The sequence below is a fragment of the Leptodactylus fuscus genome, chromosome 5 (assembly GCF_031893055.1).
Source record: "Leptodactylus fuscus isolate aLepFus1 chromosome 5, aLepFus1.hap2, whole genome shotgun sequence".
Lineage (NCBI taxonomy): Eukaryota > Metazoa > Chordata > Amphibia > Anura > Leptodactylidae > Leptodactylus > Leptodactylus fuscus.
The window spans coordinates 31,004,563-31,030,934 of record NC_134269.1 but is presented as its reverse complement, the minus strand read 5'-3'; the positions used below and the strand labels follow the sequence as shown (position 1 = coordinate 31,030,934).

Sequence of the window (26,372 nt, the reverse complement as noted above, 5' to 3'; positions counted from 1 at the left end):
TATATCATTGGGCTTTTCAGTAATGGTGACCGGACTTCTTTAAGCACTGGTGCCACATTCCCTGAATCTTCACAAGATGAAACAAGCGCCCCCGATTCTCTAATATACAATATTTGTGCTCTTCTCTTTTGGCAGGTCTGGACCCGTCATCATTTCTTAATAATTATGACATTATAATTCCCCAGAAAGTGACCCGGCTACGAAGAGATGCTTCTGGATCCTTAAAGGAGGTAAGTAGCATTTGGATATCTTAAGGTATGGTGATACGGTGGAGTTTGCACATGGACTGGGCACTCCAAAATCTACAGGGAAACCTCTGGCTCCTATTGCTTTCATTGCATCATGGGGAAAATAAAGTTGTGCTAATATCTGCTGGGGTTGCTCTGTCTGCAGCCTTGGTATTGAGCAGGGTGAAAAGTCACAGCATAAATTGACATGTGGGTAACGGTCATCCACTTTTTTGCTACTGTACATCATAGCGCACTAGCCACCAGCAAGTCCGCAACAGCTAATCCTCGCCATTACCTTTCCTAATGGTGTTACCCAGCTTTTCTAGAGTCCTGAATGGCGAATGTGTCTGTCTGGATGTCTTTCTGTCTGTGACATGATAGCAATGTATAATTACAGCACACTTGACAACCACATTTTGGAAATTTAGGGTTGTCTAAACTTGTTACAGAGTTAAGCCAAACTTCTGCAATTGGAAAAAACACATGTAATGATATCACAGAAGTCATGGCTTTTATTCTGAATATGACATTTCTTTGGTTATTATCTTCTATGATAAGATATTTCACTTCTGCAGTTTTTTTGCAATTGCAGAAGTTTAGGTTATTTCTGCTACATCTGCATATGTATATCTAGGGGGGGGTGTGTGTGAGATATATATATATATATATATATATATATATATATATATATATATATATATATATATATATATATATATAATATCTGGCTTGGATCATGTGTACAGGAATTGGATAATGGCAAATTTATATTTTGCAGGGTCTTTCCTATGTCATCCAAGCTGAAGGCAAGAAGCACATACTACATCTTGAACAAAACAGGTACTATTATTATTATTATTATTATAGTAAGTAAGTCATGCGCCGCACACGCCGTGTCTGACTCAGCCACAGAATCCACGGGAAGATGGGGCATGTCGCTTCTTTTTCCCACTAGCTGAAAAAAATCGTTAGCGGGAAAAAAAAGCGAGTGGCTCCCACTGAAATGAATGGGAGCCTTTTTTGCAGGCGGATTTTGAAACGGATTCCTGTACATAGGAGTAGTATTATAGTAGTTATATTCTTGTACATAGGAGTAGTATTATAGTAGTAATATTCTTGTACATAGGGGCAGTATTATAGTAGTTATATTCTTGTACATAGGAGCAGTATTATAGTAGTAATATTCTTGTACATAGGAGTAGTATTATAGTAGTTATATTCTTGTACATAGGGGCAGTATTATAGTAGTAATATTCTTGTACATAGGAGCAGTATTATAGTAGTTATATTCTTGTACATAGGAGGCAGTATTATAGTAGTAATATTCTTGTACATAGGAGTAGTATTATAGTAGTTATATTATTGTACATAGGAGCAATATTATAGTAGTTATATTATTGTACATAGGAGCAGTATTATAGTAGTTATATTTTTGTTCATATTATAATATTATAAAGAGGTATTTTGTAAGGTGTAGTATTGACTTTATTATATAGAATGTCAGTGTAGGGTATATATCTTTGTAGGTTATATATCCTTTCCTGGATTATCTAGTAAATTTTCAATAAATTACATATGCAACATTTTCCTGTATGAATACAAATTCCATATATCACTCGACGGACTCTAGTATTAAAGAAAGGATATTACTCAGTGTGACGAAGAAAGGAAAGCTGTTTGCAGTGCCTTCATTATTTTTACCCTCTTATCAGCTATTCCTATATGACGAGGACAATAGAACAGATAAGGCAAGTAGTGTGTTGTTCATTGCGTTACATAAATCTGTTCCCAGGAAATCACTTCCCTGTGCAGTAGACGCACCCTGACTAGACAGCCGTACGTGAGTTCTACGTTCATCTTTTATTAACCAAGGATTTAAAGGGGTTGTCCAAGGCAAGGCATCTATCTGCGAGGCTCGGTTGATATGCTGGGCTCTGGAGACACATTCTCTTTAAGAGGTTTTTTTTTTTTCCCCCTGAACCCAGATCCATTTCAAAAACTTCTTGTGGAACCTCGAGATTAGGAACACTTTTCTTGAGTCATGGATCTGGCCAACAAGAGGAGCAGTATTATAGTAGTTATATTGTTGTACATAGCAGTATTATAGTAGTTATATTCCTCTGTATAGGAGTAGTATTATAGTAGTAATATTCTTGTACATAGGGGTAGTATTATAGTAGTTATATTCTTGTACATAGGAGCAGTATTATAGTAGTTATATTCTTGTACATAGTGGCAGTATTATAGTAGTTATATTCTTGTACATATGGAGGCAGTATTATAGTAGTTATATTCCTGTACATAGGAGGTAGTATTATATTAGTTATATTCTTGTACATAGGAGTAGTATTATAGTAGTTATATTCTTCTACATAGGAGCAGTATTATAGTAGATATATTCTTGTACATAGGAGGCAATATTATCGTTCTATAATTCTTGTACATAGGAGGCAATATTATAATTCTATAATTCTTCAGTCATGGATCTGGCCACCAAGAGTCCCCAGCAAACTGCCCATTCTTGCCAACATATGCACCATAGTTTGCAGGGGGAATGTAGGGTTATGTGGTAGCCATTGAACAGGTAGTGTTATAGACAATCCCTACTCTCGGTCATAGAGGGTTCCCAAGCACGGGGGTGTTCATATATCCCAGGAGAGCATACATTGACTGGTTTAAGGTATCTTGCATTTCCGTTGCTTTACCAAAAAATATTTTACTCTAGCTCTCGCCGCTCTCATTACAACTACTGACTCCTACTCCTCTGAGATCAGTCTTCCTACTGAGGCGGCAGTGCTCCATATTAGTAGCAAGCTGCCTTGCACATTTTTAGATTGCTACCATGACGTCTCTGCTTGAATGATTATCTTCTACCCATCAGTCAGGTATGAACAAAACAAGAAGTTTTGTGGTTCGTAGGAAATTTAGTTTTGGGCTAAAATTTCCATATTCACACAAAAGATTTCCTCCTTTGTGGTTTTTGGGGATGTTTTTGGTGGGTGTTTTTTTCCCCCGTTTACTTTAGCAGATGGTTGGCTGACCTTAACTGCTCCATTTCGCTATGACAGGCCATGTGTAGCCTATGAGAGTCCTACGGACATTGAAAGTGGTTGGGTTACTGATTCACGCTAGGGCACTGGGTTCATTTTCCTCCCCCACCTTCCAAAATGCTTTTTTTTAAAAAAAAAAAAAATTCCATCCGCATAACTGTCAGAGTACTTGTTTTTCTGTGACAAGTTGTTTTGTCTAATTGCTTCATTTTCCATATACTGTATATACTCGAGTATAAGCTGACTCGAGTATAAGCCGAGGGGGGGGGGGGAATGCAGCAGCTATTGGAAAATTTCAAAAATTAAAATGGTCGGAGTTTTTGGGTGCAGTAGGTGCTGGGGAAAGGGAAGGGGGTGTTTTGGTTGTCTGTCTGCCCCTTCCCTGAGCTTGAGGACTGAGTTCCCCCCCCCCCCCACTTGGAATTCAGCCTGGCTGTATATAGGGTATCTGCAGTGCTCCTATTAACCCCTTCCTGACCGAACAGGAGCACTGCAGATCCCCTATATTCAGTAGCCCGAGCACTGTCAGACACAGGGATACCTAATGTGTTTCACAGTCATTTTCTACTCTTATATGTATTCTAGGGAAAGGAGGGATTTGGAACTTTTATTTTTTTATTTTTTAAATTTTTTTTTTTTTTTGCACTATTTTATGGGAGATTCTATACATTAACAATGTGGCTGGTGATAGACCCCCTCCTTAAAAAAAAAAAAAAAAAACAATAATTTTTTTTTTTGCAGACTCTAGTATAAGCCGAGAGGGGGGGGGGGGGGGTTCAGCACAAAAACTGGGCTGAAAAATTCAGCTTATATTCGAGTATATCCTACTAATATTATAAATGTGAAAGTTTGTGTGTTTGGATGTTTGTGAGTTTGGATGTTTGTTCCTCAATCACGCTAAAACGCCTGGACGGATTTGCGTGCAATTTTCCACAAACATAGTTTTCCCTCAGGATTGAGTCACAGGCTACTTTTGGTGCCACTAAACAACATGGCTTCCTAGCAGGAGACTCACAAAAGCAGGACTCCTAGCCCCAGCTATAGACTCACACACACTGCCTGGCATTTCCTGCCTCAACCTGCCTGCACACTCCTTACTGTCACCTCAGGAGTAGCCCTCACTCTACTCACTCACATTTACATATAGCTTTCCACTATACATACACAATACAACACATCACATTGTAATTACATGTATCTCCTATCACTGCTATATACAGTACCTGATACATATATACTCCTGTACACAGGCTGTATATACTATATAATTACATGTATTACCTATCACTGCTATATGCAGTGCCTGATACATATATACTCCTGTACACAGGCTGTATATACTATATAATTACATGTATCTCCTATCACTGCTATATACAGTACCTGATACATATATACTCCTGTACACAGGCTGTATATACTATATCATTACATGTATCTCCTATCACTGCTATATACAGTACCTGATACATATATACTCCTGTACACAGGCTGTATATACTATATCATTACATGTATCTCCTATCACTGCTATATACAGTACCTGATACATATATACCCCTGTACACAGGCTGTATATACTATATAATTACATGTATCTCCTATCACTGCTATATACAGTACCTGATACATATATACCCCTTTACACAGACTGTATATACTATATCATTACATGTATCTCCTATCACTGCTATATACAGTACCTGATACATATATACTCCTGTACACAGGCTGTATATACTATATCATTACATGTATCTCCTATCACTGCTATATACAGTGCCTGATACATATATACTCCTGTACACAGGCTGTATATACTATATAATTACATGTATCTCCTATCACTGCTATATACAGTACCTGATACATATATACTCCTGTACACAGGCTGTATATACTATATAATTACATGTATCTCCTATCACTGCTATATACAGTACCTGATACATATATACCCCTGTACACAGGCTGTATATACTATATAATTACATGTATCTCCTATCACTGCTATATACAGTACCTGATACATATATACCCCTGTACACAGGCTGTATATACTATATATTACATGTATTACCTATCACTGCTATATACAGTACCTGATACATATATACTCCTGTACACAAACTGTATATACTATATATTACATGTATCTCCTATCACTGCTATATACAGTACCTGATACATATATACTCCTGTACACAGGCTGTATATACTATATAATTACATGTATTACCTATCACTGCTATATACAGTACCTGATACATATATACTCCTGTACACAGGCTGTATATACTATATATTACATGTATCTCCTATCACTGCTATATACAGTGCCTGATACATACACTCACCGGCCACTTTATTAGGTACACCTGTCCAACTGCTCGTTAACACTTAATTTCTAATCAGCCAATCACATGGCAGCAACTCAGTGCATTTAGGCATGTAGACATGGTCAAGACAATCTCCTACAGTTCAAACCGAGCATCAGTATGGGGAAGAAAGGTGATTTGAGTGCCTTTGAACGTGGCATGGTTGTTGGTACCAGAAGGGCTGGTCTGAGTATTTCAGAAACTGCTGATCTACTGGGATTTTCACGCACAACCATCTCTAGGGTTTACAGAGACTGGTCCGAAAAAAAAAAAAACATCCAGTGAGCGGCAGTTCTGTGGTCGGAAATGCGTTGTTGATGCCAGAGGTCAGAGGAGAATGGCCAGACTGGTTCGAGCTGATAGAAAGGCAACAGTGACTCAAATAGCCACCCGTTACAACCAAGGTAGCCAGAAGAGCATCTCTGAACGCACAGTACGTCCAACTTTGAGGCAGATGGGCTACAGCAGCAGAAGACCACACCGGGTGCCACTCCTTTCAGCGAAGAACAGGAAACTGAGGCTACAATTTGCACAAGCTCATCGAAATTGGACAATTGAAGATTGGAAAAACGTTGCCTGGTCTGATGAGTCTCGATTTCTGCTGCGACATTCGGATGGTAGGGTCAGAATTTGGCGTCAACAACATGAAAGCATGGATCCATCCTGCCTTGTATCAACGGTTCAGGCTGGTGGTGGTGGTGTCATGGTGTGGGGAATATTTTCTTGGCACTCTTTGGGCTCCTTGGTACCAATTGAGCATCGTTGCAACGCCAAAGCCTACCTGAGTATTGTTGCTGACCATGTCCATCCCTTTATGACCACAATGTACCCAACATCTGATGGCTACTTTGAGCAGGATAATGCAATGCCATGTCATAAAGCTGGAATCATCTCAGACTGGTTTCTTGAACATGACAATGAGTTCACTGTACTCCAATGGCCTCCACAGTCACCAGATCTCAATCCAATAGAGCATCTTTGGGATGTGGTGGAACGGGAGATTCGCATCATGGATGTGCAGCCGACAAATCTGCGGCAACTGTGTGATGCCATCATGTCAATATGGACCAAAATCTCTGAGGAATGCTTCCAGCACCTTGTTGAATCTATGCCACGAAGAATTGAGGCAGTTCTTAAGGCAAAAGGGGGTCCAACCCGTTACTAGCATGGTGTACCTAATAAAGTGGCCGGTGAGTGTATATACTCCTGTACACAGACTGTATATACTATATATTACATGTATCTCCTATCACTGCTATATACAGTACCTGATACATATATAATCCTGTACACAGGCTGTATATACTATATATTACATGTATCTCCTATCACTGCTATATACAGTACCTGATACATATATACTCCTGTACACAGGCTGTATAACACATCACATTGTCTGTATCACAACATACACAATATAACATATCAAATCACATTTGCTAGCCCACCAAACTTTTTAAAGCACTTTTACAGTTTCACACGTCTGTGTCCGCCCAATACTCAACTCACCGCAGACGAAGTTGCGGGTAAAAGCTAGTACGGTAATATATATGAAACAGTTAAAACAACATAAAAATTAAAAAATTGGGGAAAAAAAATTATAGCCTCACTATGTGCGTCAGAGCCTTTTACAGAATTACCAAATTTATATATTTTCTATCGTTTACTACGTTCTAAAAAATAAAATATTTTCAGTAAAATATTTTTTTGCCTATGTAAGTTCTGGCACCCATTATTCTGGGCAGACCTGGGAGCCTTCAACAGGCTAGCAGACGAATGGTTCCCCCCAATCATGTTGTGGGCAAGGGACATTCAAGGTTCAGTGGGAACCCCACCTCCCAATTATGCCTCCTAGGACCAGAAATTGAGAGGGCACCATGCTGTGCTTGGCATCCAGATGAAAAGGACATTAGGGAGGGGCATTACCAGCCAATCATTGCTGAGATTATTCTGGGTGATGCTGATTGGTTGAATTTCCAGGCATCACAATGCTCCTTTGAATGTCCTTTTTGGATTGATGCCAGGTATAGTATACATTGTTCTCAGTATACGTAATATACTCCCAATTTATAGCAAAAACTGGTAGAAACCCTATGAAGCATCCATATGTTTGCCAGTTATGGTCTGTGTGGAGTTGGATGACATTCCCTCGATCAGACGGTTCCTTGAGACAACTTACAGATCCCAACGTGACTTGTTTGCCATCTTTCTTGGAACATTTCTTAAAAGTTTCACAGGAAGAAATGATGTAACACTTGGCGGCCAATCAGAATTTTATTTCAGCGTTCTGAAGTGTATTACAGAAACTCAACATGGACTCTGGACGATGTGGAAACAAGGCACCTTTTTCATTTTTTGGTTGCAAAGATACTTGGGCCCCGAAACCACAGCTAGAGGTTACAGACCGCTCCTGTTTTCTGTTCCAGAGTAGACATTGAATGGGCACCTGCCATACGTTCAGGGATGTATGTAGGCCCTTCGGCCCAGTCTATGTCAGCGCTGGCTTTACAAGCTTGGAGCATAGTTGTGGGCCGCTCAAGCCTAGTGGGCCTTGGCATCAGTCTTAGGGCTAGTTCACACGTGAGTTGTCTGGACCGGAATTTGATGCAGATTCCGGTCCAAAAAACAGCTAGCCGTGACTGGATGCCGGTGCAGTGCATCAGCATCCAGTCGCGGCGTTCCACTCCGGATTAGGCCCAAATGAATGGGCCTAGTCGAGAGGGAGGTGTCGCAAGGCGGATGTCCGCGGCTGAATCCACCTGAAGAAAGGGCATGTCGCTTTTTTTTTTTCTGCGAGTGGGAACAAACCACTTGTGGAAAAAGGAAATTACTGGATCCCATTGATTTCAATGGGAGGCGTTTTTTTTTTTTTTTTTTTTTAAATGTAGATTGTGAGCCCCATATAGGGCCCATATAGGGCTCACAATGTACATTTTTTCCCCCCCTATCAGTCTGTCTTTGTAGAATGGAAGCAAATCCACGCAAACACAGGGAGAACATACAAACTCCTTGCAGATGGTGTCCTTGGCAGGATTCAAACCCAGGACTCCAGCGCTAACCACTGAGCCACCGTGTTGCCCCAATGCAGTGGTTCTTAACCAAGGTTCGATCGAACCCTAGGCCCTATGCACGGTTCATTTTGTGTACCAGTAAAAAAAACATATACCTATGTCTTGAATTTGGAAAAAAATCATATTTGATTTATCACTAAAGAAGGGTTCGGTGAATGTGCAGATGAAACTGGAGGGTTTGGTACCTCAAACAAGGTTAAGAACCACTGCCCCAATGGGAGGCCGTTTGAACTTCACAAAAACAAAAATATTGAGGCTATATCCATGAATGGTCTACCGAATACATGATGGTATGATCTGGAATCTGTGTTTTTTCTCAGTTGGTATTGCAACGCGGGCCGTTAAAAACAAGATCTGAGGAGACCCAGACAAAACATGGCGTGTCCTCATATTGCCTCAATTTACTTATCCTATTACCTGCAAACTACAATGAAAATTGCCTGGAATGTTGAAAAGGCAGCAATCTTCTTTTGGCACATGCCCGGCATTTTTATTTGGTCTTGTAGAGTCTTGTTTTATTAAAAAAAAAATAAAAAAATTCCATCTAGCTATGGTTTTTTTAAACGATCTAGTGAATGGGAAAACACATTTTAAAAATACATTCTTTTATTTGTATTTTATTTTTTAAAAAATATTTCTTATTTAATATTTATTTAATTTTTATTTAATATTTTATTTAATTTTTTATTTACCCATCATGCCTCAGGTTAGCGCATAGAGCAGTAGATAGGTTTCCGATATCTAAGGAAAAGTTTTTCAATTTTCTACTCTTTCCCTGCCTCTAAGTAGGGGTTTCCCTACCGCTCCTGTTAAACGCTTCATGAGTCCCTGCTGGTCTCTACTTTCTGACAAGAAATTCGCACCCAGTCAGTCACTGACGAGTCAAGACCCTGGATGCTTTGGAATGGTAGCGGGGAAATTGGTTAGCATCATTTGAATTGCCCAAATGTGACTAGTAGCACTGCGCCCCCTATAGTTACACCCCATGCCAATAAGGATGTTATAATTGCCGATTATACAGTCATGTGACGTGACCATGCGCTATCTCTGCTGCAATATATATAGATTTCCATACAGTCATCAAACTTCTTTATCTGTACAGTAACATATCATGCCGTGTCATTGTGTCACTTGTTTTTCAAAGTCCATGAGCTGGAGTGACGGAAAGTTATTGCTGTTATCTAAAGATTAACCTCAGCGTCATGTGATATTAATATGAGTAGTGTCCCAGGTTAGAGGAGGCTCGTACGTGCAGGGGCCCCCTTTTATTAGGCAGGTTTTATAGTGTCCTATTGCTTCTCGAGGCCTACTTCCACTGTGTAGTACCGGATTGCCGCAACTCGCCTTGGCCCAACTTTGTAAATTTTTTCTCTCTGAAAAAGTACTGCAAAGTATAGGGTACTGCTTTTTTGGGGGATCGCGTGTCCAAATACTGTTAAGATCATTGATCGTTACTTACATGACAAGTAGCTACATAAAGGGTGCAAAACAAACTACGTGGTACCCAGGCCGAGTTGAATTGAGATGAACCAAACTGAGTTGATCCAGTATTAGGCAGTGGAAAAGGGGCGTAAAGGGTTATTTATGGGCTTTATCAATTGAAGATTTATTCTTAGGATAGGTCTACAATTGAACATCAGTGGGGGTCAACAGATCAGCCGTGGAGTGGTGTTAGTGTTCCCTGATTGCCCCTTCCGCTTTACAGGCCATGTGGTGTCACGTTCATTGGTCATATTGCATGTTTGTGGCTCAGTTCTAGTCAAGTGAGAAGACTGAGGTGCAATACCAAGCACAGCCACTTAACAATGTGTGGCGCTGTGCTTATTTTTTGGTGAAGGGGTTGCAGTTCTCATCCAAATGCTCTGTTATCAGTTGACCCAGATGTGAGACCCCCACCAATCTTCAACTCATGACCTATCCTAAGGATAAGCCCTCAATTGATAAACCCCATACAACTCTTTACACCCCTTTTCCACTGCCTAGTACTGGATCGACTCCATTTAGTTCATCTCAACTCAGTTCTGGTACCATGTAAGTCATTGGCTGATAACCCCTTTAATGGACCACATATACTCCAATCCACTGTGAGCGCTTACTTGAGCCAGTCTCTTAAAGACTGGACTCCTAAGAACCAGGACACCCTAATAAGTCTGGGGGATTTACACCTCCTTATCAGGTGGAATGGGGGGGGTCAGTTTAGTGTTTCCAGTTATACCCACCGTTTCTTTAAAGAGGTTTTCAATATGTAACCCCCAGCTCTCAGTGGTCGCAGTGGTGACCTCAATAGCGTCCACTTCAGCATGTCAATGGAGGCCAAGATGGAGAGACCAGCAGGGTTGAAAAAAAGTAACTGTATGCTGAACAACACAATAAGAAGCTACTGGTATTTTAGAAAATAAAGCTTATTTTATGGACGAAAAAAAACTTTGTCAAAGGATGAAAGGGTTAATATTTCCATTTCCTTTTTCTTTTCTTCAGAGATTTATTAGCCAAAGACTTCAAAGTATATACGTATGCAGAAGATGGCACCAGACTGGCGAGCCCGCTTAGTAAACAGGTGTGTATGCGGTCATGTCAGAGACGTTGTGTAAGACTTGACGCTTGCCAAAATGAGATTGTCATTGTCATCGTACCTGCGAGAGGTAACAGCATTGTCAGTAGCGCTATCCCGGATATTACAGTGGAAAGTTTTAACACTTTGTTGGGCCCTGTGCAAAGATTTCGTAAGAGGTCCTTCCCCATCAGCACCACCTAGAAGTACCTGACCTGCACAAATTACAATGGCCTCCATCCATATAGTATAACACCCCTTAGTGGCTGTCTCATAGTATAACGGCTCTCTAGTGGCCCCAATATTCTCCTTAAAATGTCCTCCTCCAGGTTGCCCCCCACAGATTCATGTTCCCCTCCAGGTTGCCCCCCCACAGATTCACGTTCCCCTCCAGGTTGCCCCCTACAGATTCATGTCCCCCCACCCCTCTAGTTGCCCCCACTGTGTCAGCCGCCAACTGGTTGCCCCCGCCATGTCACCTACCCCTCCCCCCAAGTTGCCCCCACCATTTTGTGTCCCCCTCAGTATAATATCCCTCCACACTCACATTTCCTACTCAGATTACCCCCACCATATCATGGCACCCCATACTGACATGATCCCCTCAGGTTGCTCAGTATCATGTCTCTCCACACTGACATACCCCCCTCAGGTTGCCCCGACAGTATAATGTCCCCCCCACACTGACATACCCCCCTCAGGTTGCCCCGACAGTATAATGTCCCCCCTCACTGATCTGCCACCCTAAGGTTGCCCCCACAATATCATATCCTCACCCCAGGTTGCCCCAACAGTATCATGTCCCCACATCACTTTGCCCACACAATATCATATGTAATCCCTCCCTGTTGACCCCACAGTATCCTGTCGCCCGCCCCCCTTCCCACGCACAGGTTGCCCCTACATTTTCATGTCCCCCACTGTATATATCAAAGAAAAAAAAAACTTATCACTCACTTTCCCCCGTTCACTCCTCTCTGGTCCCAGAGTCTTTAAGGAGTAACAAACCCCAAAATATCACTCATTGATGGCTTTAGTGTGCGCTGTAATATCCAACAAAATCAGTTTAATGTCTTTTCTTTTTAAAAGGAACTTGTGATGTTCCAGATAAAATGATTCGGGGGGCGCAGCCTTTGTGAACCTCTAGGAAATAGACCCTAGTGGTCCCCAAATTAAGTTGTCTTTTGCTAGACCTCTGGGGCCCGTTAACTGTGTTAAAGCCAAGGCCTACTTGTTGACAACCTTGGTAACATTCAATCTTCAGCCAACTGATTAATTACCAGGAGGAGTAACAGAGGTTTATCAACTAGATCTCTTATTATGTATTGACTGGGTGTCCAGATATAGAGGCAGCGTAGTCTTCTGCAATCCTGAGGTGCTGCCTTTCCTTCAATGTAATATCTAACTGGAGCAAGTCTTCAGTCTTAGGTCAGTCTTAGCTGGTCGGAACTATCGACCTATTTGAGTCTTGTTTTTTCCCAAAATATTCCCGTCAACCCATTGTTAAGCTTAGCATGGACTTAGGAGTGACACGTTGGCTTAGCACTGTGGCGACCCATTACCATACGTATATTTCCTTCTATATTGGACGTGATATTTCGCCACATCCTGAGTCCATTGACAGGTTAATGATATAGTACATTGTGTGCCGCTTGTACGTCCTGTTGTCAGAGACGCGACAGGAACTGGTACAAGGGAAGGGTGTAATAGAGTTCATTGGTCAGCGACCTTGGCTGGAAGCTGACTGGGTGTCCCGGAATATGAAATCAGATTTCCTGCCATTTAGTCAGCTGATTCCGTATTATTCCTGCCACTGAGCTGTGATATATTAAAGGGGAGGTCCAGTCGAAGTGAATGATATGTCATAGTGACACAGTCCATGATCTGAGACCACCCACTGGAAAGAAATCTGTATTGTATAGAAACCCCTTAGGCCTTAGGGATGGCTGTCACAGGATAGGGTCTGGTCAATCTTCAAAACAGGGGTCCTGAGTCCTCTATCCCTTTAAATGGAGTTACAGTTGTGTGTGCCGCCCCATTCACATTCTATGGGACTGAACGATATAGTGGAGTACAACACTCGGCTATCCCCTGCAGTCCCATAGAAGTGAATAGTGCGCACCAGTTGCTCCGTTCATTTTGGAGGTACAAGGGACCTTTAGAGAAAAGGGTGGGGATTTCTTTTAGGGCGTAAGCTCGTGGACCCTGGATCAAAAGCTAAGTTTGGGCTCCTCCATGCAACTTCTTACAACCATCAGCTGCTTCCCATCAATACATTTTAGGCGCATTTTACATTTCTTTTTCCTTCTCTATCCAGCCCAGTCCACCATGACGACTTGTACACAACATGTCTGTACACATAAGCTTTCCCATCATTCCCGTTCCCTGTCGGTGTCCCCTAACATTAGTCGTACCCTCTTTTGTGCCACATCCTCCCCTATAGAAACCTTCCTTAACTATATGCTGCTGACCTACTGCTATTATTGCCATGAAAGGGTTAAATGTCTCCTTTCTGGCAGTGGAAGGCTGTGTATCATAACTCTTCTCACTCCAGTGCACCAGAGGGAAGGGGTGATATATTTATGATACAGACTGCCGGCCATCAAAGGAAATCGGAGAGAAGACCAAAAGAAAAGGGTGACCTGTGGGGAGCCCTGGCGTCGGGGCCCAGTTGTAGCGATGACCATTGTGGCGTCTTTATTTAGGCCAGTGGGTATGTTAGCCTATATTGGCCATATACAGCCACGGATAGAATTAAAGGGTTTTTCCCACTAATCAGGATATGTATAGGGGATAACTTGCAGATCCCCACTGATCATGAGAATGGGGGACTCTTTTGTTCCCTGTTCTGATTGGATCGGTGGTCGAGCAGTCTGTGCACCGCTCCATTCAGTTCAATAAGAGTGTAGATGGCTTAGCCCTGAGTGGTCAGACCCACAATAACCTGGAAATTTATTCCCAGTTCTATTAATAGGGGATAAGTTATTTCATGGGAAAGTCCCTTTAAGTGGTGAACAATAGGTGTTTATCTCTCTCCATTCAGATGTATAGGGGTTATGGAAAGTCAAGTAGGTCTCGTTAAATGTGCGACAACTTATCAGACATTTATGGTATATCTTGTGATGCCATAAACACCTGAAATAGGACAACCCCTTTAAGCCTCTATTAACCCTACAAGCACTTTACTGAACTGTTGAATGATCTAAAATGACAATGTACTAAAACATATAATAACAATCCTTTCACTATTACTACAGATATCGGTGCCACACTGCCCCCTGTTGGTGTCTCTTTTGCATGTGACCGTTCTTACTCTCCTGTATGTTGGTTAATGTTTGCCACAGATAGCTGTAATGGCTTTAGTCATAGATTTTATTCTTGGGCAGAAAACTGGGAAGGCTGTCTACCACGACATCTGTTGTGTTTTGATCTAAAGAAGACAAGAATTTTGTGCTGATTTGTATTTTGTATTTTATTACAAATCACCATATTCCTGATTTGCACAGCTATAGAGTTAAACAATAAAATTCTGACCTCTTGCATCTACCACTAGGGGGAGCTCATGGCCTATGCAGAAATAAGCACATAATTAGCACACGTGTCTCCAATAACCTCCTTGCCTGGACCCCTCCAAAATATGTAATGGGGCCCTACCTACTAGTAATAGTAATATTAAAATAATAGTCTATTTTATGTGGTAAGGGAACTTTTAGGACTCTCTCATGTTCCTGGGTCCATTCAAATCAACAGACTCTGTGTAGTACAGGACAGGATAGGTCCTCCAGATCAAGAAATACTCTTTATGAAACCCTCTACTTTGGCCACAAGATAAGGGTCCTAGACAGGGACCCCACCATTAACTCATAATTCCCTGACAAGGTATATGTATAGGATATGTTCTCTAAACTGGCCAACTTTGAGCTATAATCCGTGTCCTCCTTTAAGGTGTTGGATACTATGTCAGTGATATAATGACTATCTGATATATACTATATCTGTACTTTAGTCATCATATTCTACTCCTCTATATACCCACAGGACCTGTGCCATTATCAGGGCTACGCAGAAGGACATCCTGAGTCCCGGGTAGCCATCAGCACTTGCTCAGGTCTAAGGTAAGGATCTTCTTAGATGACCAGTCTTATAGGACACCATGTAAATAAGAGGAGGGATGAGGGAAGTGCCTGTTTTACGTCAAAAGCCTGCCCAAAATGTTTTAAAGGGGTGTTCAATCATAAATTGTCATATAGGTAGGACATGGCTGATGGCTGAGGCAGTCACATACCGTCCATGTGATGTCACCTCTGCAACCAGGTAAACAAAGCCCAGCCAACAAAAGAGTGATGTGATGGCGCTGGAACCAGAAGGTGAGTAATACTCCTTTTTTATTTTAAAAGATTGGCCACTTTAAAAACAAACAAAACGAAAAAACTCCTTGGAAAAAAACCTTTGAAGGGATCCTATCATTAGAAACCCTTTTTTTTTTTTCTCCCTAACATGTAGGAATAGCTTTAAGAAAGGCTATTCTTCTCCTAACTTTAGATGTCTTCTCCGCGCCGCCGTTCGGTAGAAATCCGGATTTTCCTTGGTATGCAAATGAGTTCTCTTGCAGCACTGGGAGCGTCCCCAATGCTGTGAGAGAAATCTCCAACTCCGCCTCCATCTTCTTCAGGAACTGGCCTCTACGTGTCGTCTTCGGGCCTGACTTTCAATCTTCTATGCATGCGCAATCGGCTCTGGCAGCGGGCAGAGCTGACTGCATCTGCTCGCGACCATTTTTTGTGGCCGCTTACACGAGCTCTTGTAGTAAGCGGCCACAAAAAAAATGGCCGCTCGCAGGTGTAGTTGACTCTGCCCGAGACCCGCTGACAGATCCGATTGGGCATGCGCAGAAGATTGAAAGCCAGGCCAGAAGACGATTGAGGTGGAGCTGGAGAGTTCTCTCGCAGCATTGGGGACGCCCCCAGTGCTGTTTGAGTGCTGAGGTCCGCCCCCAGTTCTGCGAGAGATCTCATTTGCATAAAGACGGAAAACTGAATATCTACCGAACGGCGGCGCGGAGAAGACATCTAAAGGTAGGAGAAGAATAGCTTTTCTTAAGGCTATTCCTACGTATTAGGAAGAAAAAAAGGGATTCTAATGATAGGATCCCTTTTAAAGAGGACCCGTCCTCAGCTCTGAAAAGCTCAATGATATATACATCACCTGGTTGGCGCTGTCAACCTGAGCATTTTGTTTATACAAATCTGTTCAGCCATTCGACAGATATAGGTCCTATTACTGTTGATGGAAATTCGGTATTACTAGCAAAGTGGGCAGTACCACTGTGGTTTCTCTGGAGGCGGGGTCTCTGTGTGCTGTATGAGATACGGTGTTACCGCCCACTTAGTAGACCATAATTAGCATCAACAATAAAAGGTCTTATATCTGTGTAATGGCTGAACAGATTTAGATAAACGCAATTCCAGAACAAATAAAGTTTCCCTTATTCTCAGCATTGCACCTCTAGAGTCATCACATGGGTGGAGGTTTCCTGCAGTAAAGTATGCAGAAATTTGGGAGAGTTCCTTGATTTCTAAGAAAAATGCCTATTAACTGATGTCTGTGATATACCGTATATACTCGAGTATAAGCCGAATTTTTCAGCACAGTTTGTGCAGTTCTCTTGTTACGTCGGGAAGGGGTTAATAGGAGCACTGTAGATACCCTATATTCAGCCAGGCTGAATTGCAATTGGGGGGGGGACCCCAGTCCTCAAGCTCAGGGAAAACTCAAAAACTCCAGCCATTTTAATTTATGAAATTTTCCAGTAGCTGCTGCATTCCCCCCCCCCCCCCTCCCTCGGCTTATACTCGAGTCAATAAGTTTTCCCAGTTTTTTGTGGTAAAATTAGGGGCCTCGGCTTATATTCGCCTTATATATGCCACTATACTGATTCTGCCCAATGAAAGTTCCTGATTCTGGCACAGTTGGAATTTTTCTCTAGCTCCCACCATTCCTGAGCAATCAATGTCGTTAGTCTCAGCACAATTATGTTCTCTATTGTCAGGAAGCATAGAAATCACTAGAATTAGATGCTGAGTGTATAAAATTGCACATTTTAGTGAACTCTGTAATCTCCCGCCATCTACCCTTTGCTGCTCCTTCTCCCCTCTCACAGAGTCTGCAGTAACATCCCCCTCCCATCTCTGTCTTGTGTCTTTAGCTTACGTGTGACCAAGCACAAGTTGTTTTTTAGCGTATATTCGCCCATCGCAAATGTGTTGTAGATTTGTCACTGCATAAATATTAAAGGGGGTTCCTGGTTCTAAAATATTGTTGACCTATTCTTAGGATAGGTTATGAATATTAGGTTTGCGCAAGTCCAACATCTGGCTCCTTGACCAATAAGCTACTTGAAACAGCCTAGACCTTTGACGTCACATTCATATCTCACATGGCCCATTTGCAGCTCTGTCCCATTCATTTGAAGTTGCAGTACCAAACACAGCCACTATACAATGAACCTGACTATGTATTGTAGCTAGTAGAGAGGCCACAGCACTCATCCCAATGCCGGAGCCAAGTACCAGACCCCACAGATCTGTTACAAGGATAGGACATCAATATCTGAAATTTAGAAAACCCCTTTAACACTAACTTGATCTTTATCTGTACCAGAGGCCTGCTCCACCTGACTAACGGGAGCTATGGGATTGAACCTTTGCACAATTCTTCCAACTTTCAACACATCATTTATCGTCTTGAAGATGTGAAGCAGGAGCCAATGGCGTGTGGTGTATCCCATCCTGAAGGGGATCATGAGAGTCAAGACAACCACTCTCCCAGCATGTTTCAGCTGCTACGCCGGGTAAGCATTGACCTTCCCTTATTAAAGGAACTGTCCAGTTGGAACCTCATAATAAGATAAGATAAGATAAGATAAGATATTCCTTTAATAGTCCCACAATGGGGAAATTTCAGTGATACAGTTTCATAGATGGTACAGTAGTATATAACAAGAGAGAAACACATAGAAGCTCATGGCAGATAGAGAAATCCTAGGAATCATAGCAACTAAAAAAAAAGAAAGAAACACAGACACACTGCAGGATCATTTAGTTCTCTGTGCGGATTGATGTTAATAATAATAATTATAATAATAATAATAATACAGCCGACTTGGTTGTAGGACACGAGGAGGGGGGTCACAGCATGTGGATATAACAAGCAGAAATTTTGCAGAGGTGGGGGACATAAGCAGCTATCATGATAACATGTGGTAGTTCCTTTGGTAGGTGGTGAGATCTCCTGCTCACAGCTGATAGTTCGGTATCTTGCATCAGCACTATTGTCCTTTTAACCACAAAAAATGCCCCAAATGTCCTTCATCACAAGCCCTCCTCCTCCTCCTCCTTACCACAGTGTTCTACTGCCCCAAGGAAGTCAGAGACCATCCAGGTATACATGGTGCTGCTCTCTTGCCAAGCTTCCATAACTCCTGGGGTAGGTGGGTGATGGTAGGTTCCCAGGTTGTAACAGAGTCCCACGTGTCCACAGTAATAGAAAGAAATACCAGTCAGCTGTAGCATCTTCACACAACAGCAATTGACGCCAGAAATCATCTCCTTGAAGGAAGAAGTCCGCATTTCCATGTAGGTTTCTCTTCCATGCCGCATGTTGAGCCATGCTGTCCTAGCTGGGGGGATGGTAACAGGCACATGTGGAAACCAGCTGAACCAGGTCTTGAGTCCATGCTTTACAATGGAAACAAAAGGAACAAAAAACTCCACAGGGTCTTCCATTCGATTTATAGTTGCTAAATTCATAGTGCTAGATTGCTTGGTTACCGGATTCTTGAAGTTACAGAGAAAAAGAGTGAAAAAGGAAAGAAAAGTTTGCTCCCAGCTTGGAGCACTGCATCAAGGCAGCCAAGCCCCTCAGGGGGGCGGCGCCTAAAAAAAATAATGATATGTGAGTCAGTATCTATAGGTGATGTTAGGGCAAAGCTATGATTTGTGGCCATAGCTTAGCAGCAGTGCCTACAGGGAGCCTTGAGTAGTCTTAGACTCACCCCCGTCTTATCATTGGCTCAGTCTGCTGCTGGGTCCCTCCTCCTGGTTGCTCTGATTGGCTGCTATGTATAAACACAACTCTCGTTACAGATTTACCAGGAAGTCCTTATGGTTTCCTGTATAACAAGGGGCTGACTGATTATAAAGTACAGATGGCGAGAAAAGAAGATGATCAGATGACTGCTGCCCATACAGTATACTGAGACTAAACATTAGTACGGGGAGCATGGAGGGTCACTTTAAGTCCTGGGTGACAACTGTGTCATCACACTTACTACAAGGGATGTCACACTTTGTTCTTAATGTCCTAGGTGTGGTACCTGCCAGTTATGGCCATGGCTGGAGTTGACTCCAATCTCAACCGTTTATCCATTTTGATGCCATGGTTAATTTACACGGAGGGACAGGGACTTCCTCCTAATGAGACTCATTAAACAGTCATCAAGGAAGCTGTGTTTCTCCCTAAATGGTACCAATAAAAACTACAGCTCATCCCACACAAAAAAAACCCCCCAAAACTATACATCTCCTTTGTTATCCAAGCATCCCAGACTTTTCTCAAGCAGCCCTGGTTCTCTGGAATACTTTACCCCAGACATTCAGAATAGTACTCAACAACACGCAACATCTTCTTTTGACCATAAAATTACGGTATATACAGTATATGGCGGCATAGAACTATTTAATACTTTTATTATTTTATAAAACCTAAAATACAATGGTGGATTTGTGGTTTTTCTTTTCAAGAGAAGAATTTTTAAGTTTACAAAAGCTTTTATATGATTTAATGGTGTTATTAACAAATCTAACCTGTCTTGCAAAAAACAAGCCCTAATACCTTGACTAAAAATAGAAAATTTACAGCATTTCCAAGAAGGGAATTGCGGGTTTATACACAGTGAATGCTGCTGCAGTTGGTTATTGGTCTCTGTATATACCGCCTGTGATATCTCTGCCCGTGTAATAGTCTTCCATGTTGTTCCTTTGTGTAGAAGAAGCGAGCGGTCCTGCCCCAGACCAGATATGTGGAGCTCTTCCTGGTGGTAGATAAAGAACGGGTAAGTCACAGAGGCTTTTCTAGAGTTATACGTAAAAATGTCTTAATATCCTGACACCGCACAGATGTTTGGCATGTAAAGCAGATGCGTGGGTGGGATCCTCCGTGACCGGGGTATTCTACAGCGCGGTGTGAATTTTCTACTACGTGACATCTGCTGATAGCGGATCAATATAGGCTTGTCCTAGTTCAGGGCTTTGTTACGTCTGTTATGGCAGAGGGATATTTTAAGCCTGTTATTAATGAATCATACAAGGAGGGGCACAGCTAGGAGCAATTAACCTATTAGGTCCCAGATGCAGGAATAGTCTTTTACAAACCGGATTCCCAAAAGTTGGGACACTGTGTGAACTGTAGAAAATTTTGAAATCTCATATGACCATGTTTATCCACAATAAGCCATAGAAGTTACACAATAGAACGTAGAAAAAATATCAGAAGGCAAAAGTTGCACAATAGAATGTAGAAGGCATAGTAGGCAGTAAGTCCTACTAATATTATAAAAGTTTGTTCCTCAATCACGCAAAAATGGCTGAACGGATATGAATGAAATTCGGCACATAGATAGATTGTAACCTCAATTCACACACAGGCTACTTTTTATCCTGGTAAATGACATGGTTTCACGACTGTTATGAATTTATGTTCACATACTATATTACACTGCTGTTGTAGCAGCCTTATCTCAGCTGCTGATAATGCCAGGTCTGTTATCTCTCCGTGTAAACACTCAGCTAACCCTCAGTGGATTGTGTACATGCATTTGCATATTATCTGATCTGCTCCAGTCAGTGCTGACACACTGACATGGGCAAACACCTTTAATCCAAATTGGCAGTTTGCTACTTTTAAACATGCCGGGAAAAATAAAATCTAATTTGTCGCAAACAATGAGAGCTATGAAGGTAGCCAGAAGTCAACAGAGTTCTCCTCAAACGGAGCTCAGGGGGATCATCGGGTCCTCAGTTAGCTGACAACTCTTATACAGGGCGCCTTTGCCACACTGTAATCCCAGCATCACACTGCAGCCAGTATGGAGTCACCACACTACAGGGTGTGCCAGAACAACTCCCCCGGGTGCCACTATGGTTCCACCTTAAACTTTACAAGGAAAACAGAACAATGAAGACATTGCATTAATGTCAATGAAACTGGCAAATCCCTGAATAAACAACCATTATATACTGCTACACAGGGGTGGCTAACCTGTCTTGGGTAGGGACACTATATGGCCATCTATATATACCGCAGCTATAAACTGTGACACAGTGCCCCAGAAGAAGACTGTGCGGTACCTGAAATCACTGCGGATAGTGTCCCACTGGTTGGTGACAATTGTCCGGACCTTTTGGCGCAAATGCAAGTAATTCCTATCATTCTAGAGAGAATGGGTTGTTATGTTGGGTTGTTATGCTTATTTGTGTGTGTTCACCCCGTGTGCATTTCACACATTTGTTACAAGGATTTATGGGCGCAGCCTATGTGAACTGGTTCTTTCTAAGCTTTGGCAAAGGAAGGGTCCTGGTTCTTAACTGTTTCACTGCCTCCTACATTGCAGAGCTGGAGTATAGGACCCATTAGGACAGGGCTTGCTGTAGGTTGCATCCTTGTACTATATGTGTTATAGCCCTTGGGGATAGAAGGCATGCACCCAGACATTCAATAAATAATAGAGATTTAGTAGGTACTTAGCAGCATTGGTATATAGGACTGGCATATCGCCATACCAGCACTAGCCACTAGGTGGTCCATCTGTTTCTCTTAACCACCGAGCATTGTATGAACTTTCATAGACCTTCCTGAAGAGTCCAGAAAACCCAGTCTTTGGCTGTACATCAGTGTTTGACACATCACAAACCATACAAGACTTCACCGTCTTTCTGATGCAGTTTTTAGTCACTCATGCTCTGTAAAAGCTTTGAGGGTGACTCATGAAACCGAGTAGTGATTGTTAGATCAGATCCGTGTGACAGCAGATCAATCCTCTTCCTTTCTCTTCAAAGAGAATCTTCACTTACATAAAAATTCTCTATCACATTCCAATCCATTTGCTTTACTTAGTGGCAGTATTATAGCAGTTACTACAATACGGCCCTCTATGTAGAAGAATATAACTACTACCGTAAGATACTCCCTTCTATGTTCAAGAAAATAACTACTATAATACTGCTCCCTATATACAAGAATATAACTACTATAATACTGCTCCTATGTACAAGAATATAACTACTATAATACTGTCCCTATGTATAAGAATATAATATATAGTAGTAGTAGTAATATAGTAGTTATATTCTTGTGGATAGGGTTAGTAGTATAGTAGTTCTATTTCTGTATATAGGAGCAGTACGATAGTAGGAGGTAGTAGTTATATTCTTGTACGTAAGAGGTAGTATTATAGTAGTTATATTCTTGTACATAAGAGCAGTAGTATAGTAGTTATATTCTTGTACATAGGATGTAGTATTATAGTGGTTATATTCTTGTACATAGGAGCAGTATTATAGTAGATATATTCTTGTACATAGGAGTAGTATTATAGTGGTTATATTCTTGTACATAGGAGCAGTATTATAGTGGTTATATTCTTGTACATAGGAGCAGTATTATAGTAGTTATATTCTTGTACATAGGATGTAGTATTATAGTAGTTATATTCTTGTAGATAGGAGCAGTATTATAGTAGTTATATTCTTGTACATAGGAGCAGTATTATAGTAGTTATATTCTTGTACATAGGAGTAGTATTATAGTGGTTATATTCTTGTACATAGGAGCAGTATTATAGTAGTTATATTCTTGTACATAGGAGTAGTATTATAGTGGTTATATTCTTGTACATAGGAGCAGTATTATAGTAGTTATATTCTTGTACATCGGAGTAGTATTATAGTGGTTATATTCTTGTACATAGGAGCAGTATTATAGTAGTTATATTCTTGTACATCGGAGTAGTATTATAGTAGTTATATTCTTGTACATAGGAGGCAGTATTATAGTAGTTATATTCTTGTACATAGGAGCAGTATTATAGTAGTTATATTCATGTACATAGGAGCAGTATTATAGTAGTTATATTCTTGTACATAGGAGCAGTATTATAGTAGTTATATTCTTGTACATAGGAGGCAGTATTATAGTAGTTATATTCTTGTACATAGGAGCAGTATTATAGTAGTTATACTCTTGTACATAGGAGCAGTATTATAGTAGTTATATTCTTGTGCATAGGAGCAGTATTATAGTAGTTATATTCATGTACATAGGAGGCAGTATTATAGTAGTTATATTCTTGTACATAGGAGCAGTATTATAGTAGTTATATTCCTATACATAGGGGGCAGTATTATAGTAGTAATATCCTTGTACATAGGAGCAGTATTATAGTAGTTATATTCATGTACATAGGAGCAGTATTATAGTAGTTATATTCTTGTACATAGGAGGTAGTATTATAGTAGTTATATTCATGTACATAGGAGCAGTATTATAGTAGTTATATTCTTGTACATAGGAGGTAGTATTATAGTAGTTATATTCTTGTACATAGGATCAGTATTATAGTAGTTATATTCTTGTACATAGGAGCAGTATTATAGTAGTTATATTCCTGTACATAGGGGCAGTATTATAGTAGTTATATTCTTGTACATAGGAGTAGTATTATAGTAGTTATATTCTTGTACATAGGAGCAGTATTATAGTAGCTATATTCTTGTACATAGGAGCAGTATTATAGTAGTTATATTCTTGTACATAGGAGTAGTATTATAGTAGTTATATTCCTGTACATAGGGGCAGTATTATAGTAGTTATATTCTTGTACATAGGAGTAGTATTATAGTAGTTATATTCATGTACATAGGAGGCAGTATTATAGTAGTTATATTCTTGTACATAGGAGCAGTATTATAGTAGTTATATTCCTATACATAGGGGGCAGTATTATAGTAGTAATATCCTTGTACATAGGAGGCAGTATTATAGTAGTTATATTCTTGTACATAGGAGCAGTATTATAGTAGTTATATTCCTATACATAGGGGGCAGTATTATAGTAGTAATATCCTTGTACATAGGAGCAGTATTATAGTAGTTATATTCATGTACATAGGAGCAGTATTATAGTAGTTATATTCTTATACATAGGAGGTAGTATTATAGTAGTTATATTCATGTACATAGGAGCAGTATTATAGTAGTTATATTCTTGTACATAGGAGGTAGTATTATAGTAGTTATATTCTTGTACATAGGATCAGTATTATAGTAGTTATATTCTTGTACATAGGAGCAGTATTATAGTAGTTATATTCCTGTACATAGGGGCAGTATTATAGTAGTTATATTCTTGTACATAGGAGTAGTATTATAGTAGTTATATTCTTGTACATAGGAGCAGTATTATAGTAGCTATATTCTTGTACATAGGAGCAGTATTATAGTAGTTATATTCTTGTACATAGGAGTAGTATTATAGTAGTTATATTCCTGTACATAGGGGCAGTATTATAGTAGTTATATTCTTGTACATAGGAGTAGTATTATAGTAGTTATATTCCTGTACATAGGGGCAGTATTATAGTAGTTATATTCTTGTACATAGGAGTAGTATTATAGTAGTAATATCCTTGTACATAGGAGCAGTATTATAGTAGTTATATTCATGTACATAGGAGGCAGTATTATAGTAGTTATATTCTTGTACATAGGAGGCAGTATTATAGTAGTTATATTCATATAGAAAAGGATAGTAGGATCCGCTCGACCAGGTAAGTTAAAAAATAACTTTTAATCCGACATGGTTAAAAAACACACAAAAGTAAATAGATGTGAAATGACAAAAAAGAAGAAAAATGGTGATTAAAACCACATTCTGATAGCTCTAGCTGACGCGTTTCAAGACGCAGGGTCTCTTACTCATAGCTTTGCTTTGCTATGAGTAAGAGACCCTGCGTCTTGAAACGCGTCAGCTAGAGCTATCAGAATGTGGTTTTAATCACCATTTTTCTTCTTTTTTGTCATTTCACATCTATTTACTTTTGTGTGTTTTTTAACCATGTCGGATTAAAAGTTATTTTTTAACTTACCTGGTCGAGCGGATCCTTCTATCCTTTTCTATATGCTTCAACTACAAAGTGCCTTAGTCAGAGGCCAGGATCGTGCACCCAGGAATTATAAGGACTTATCAAGCTAACTGGAGGTGGTGAGCTATATGCTTATTTTTCTTATCTATTTATAGTTATATTCATGTACATAGGAGGCAGTATTATAGTAGCTATATTCATGTACATAGGAGGCAGTATTATAGTATGCCACAACTACCGTAATTGTTAAATGGATAAATCTTTTCTGTGCAGTTGCTCAGTGTAATGTTAATAGTTGTTTCCCCGTTGAATTGCGCACGTCACACTAACACTGGATTGTGTTGTTATGTAGCTGCACATCTGGTAGAGGATAATTTCTCTGAATTCCCCTGGCCATTTCCACCCTATGTCAGCATCCCCACCCTTTCTCTCCTAATCTCCATAATCTACTAACACAGTGTCCATACGCTGACATCAAGGATCCTAATAACTGAATATCTGCTGCAGTCATTTTGCTTCCCTATCCAAATATCTAATAAGAACAGTTAACACATATTTCCTCCCTGTTGTTTTTATCCTCCCACTGCGTGCTCCCTTCTCAGGCCTCATCTCTGTATCAAGAACTAGAGACAGCTAATAGTTAGGTTAGATATGGCATATCACCCCAGCCATATCCTATTAGAATATTACAAGACGCCAAAGCGTACTACAGTATAACCATTTACAGGTGACTTTTTATATTCTTAATGTATAGTAAACAGTTCTTTATTGCTCATAATACACATCAGTAGTGTAATGCCAGAGATCTGTGTTACTGAGGTACCGACTTCCCCACAGATCTAGCAGTCTGGTCACCTCTGTGTGTATTCCTGGTTCTTTAGGAATTTGTGTTAT

At 40.6% G+C, this 26,372-nt stretch overlaps 1 protein-coding gene across 1 annotated transcript in view; it reads left to right on the top strand.

The window, feature by feature from the left end:
- ADAM9 (ADAM metallopeptidase domain 9) overlaps nucleotides 1-26,372 on the top strand; it is a 68,138-nt gene that overhangs the window by 26,792 nt on the left and 14,974 nt on the right. The window contains exons 2-7 of the mRNA XM_075272830.1: nucleotides 136-230; nucleotides 1,009-1,070; nucleotides 11,208-11,286; nucleotides 15,319-15,395; nucleotides 17,941-18,130; nucleotides 20,327-20,392. Of these exons, the coding sequence (XP_075128931.1) occupies nucleotides 136-230; nucleotides 1,009-1,070; nucleotides 11,208-11,286; nucleotides 15,319-15,395; nucleotides 17,941-18,130; nucleotides 20,327-20,392 (569 nt within the window). The remainder of the gene's footprint in view (nucleotides 1-135; nucleotides 231-1,008; nucleotides 1,071-11,207; nucleotides 11,287-15,318; nucleotides 15,396-17,940; nucleotides 18,131-20,326; nucleotides 20,393-26,372) is intronic.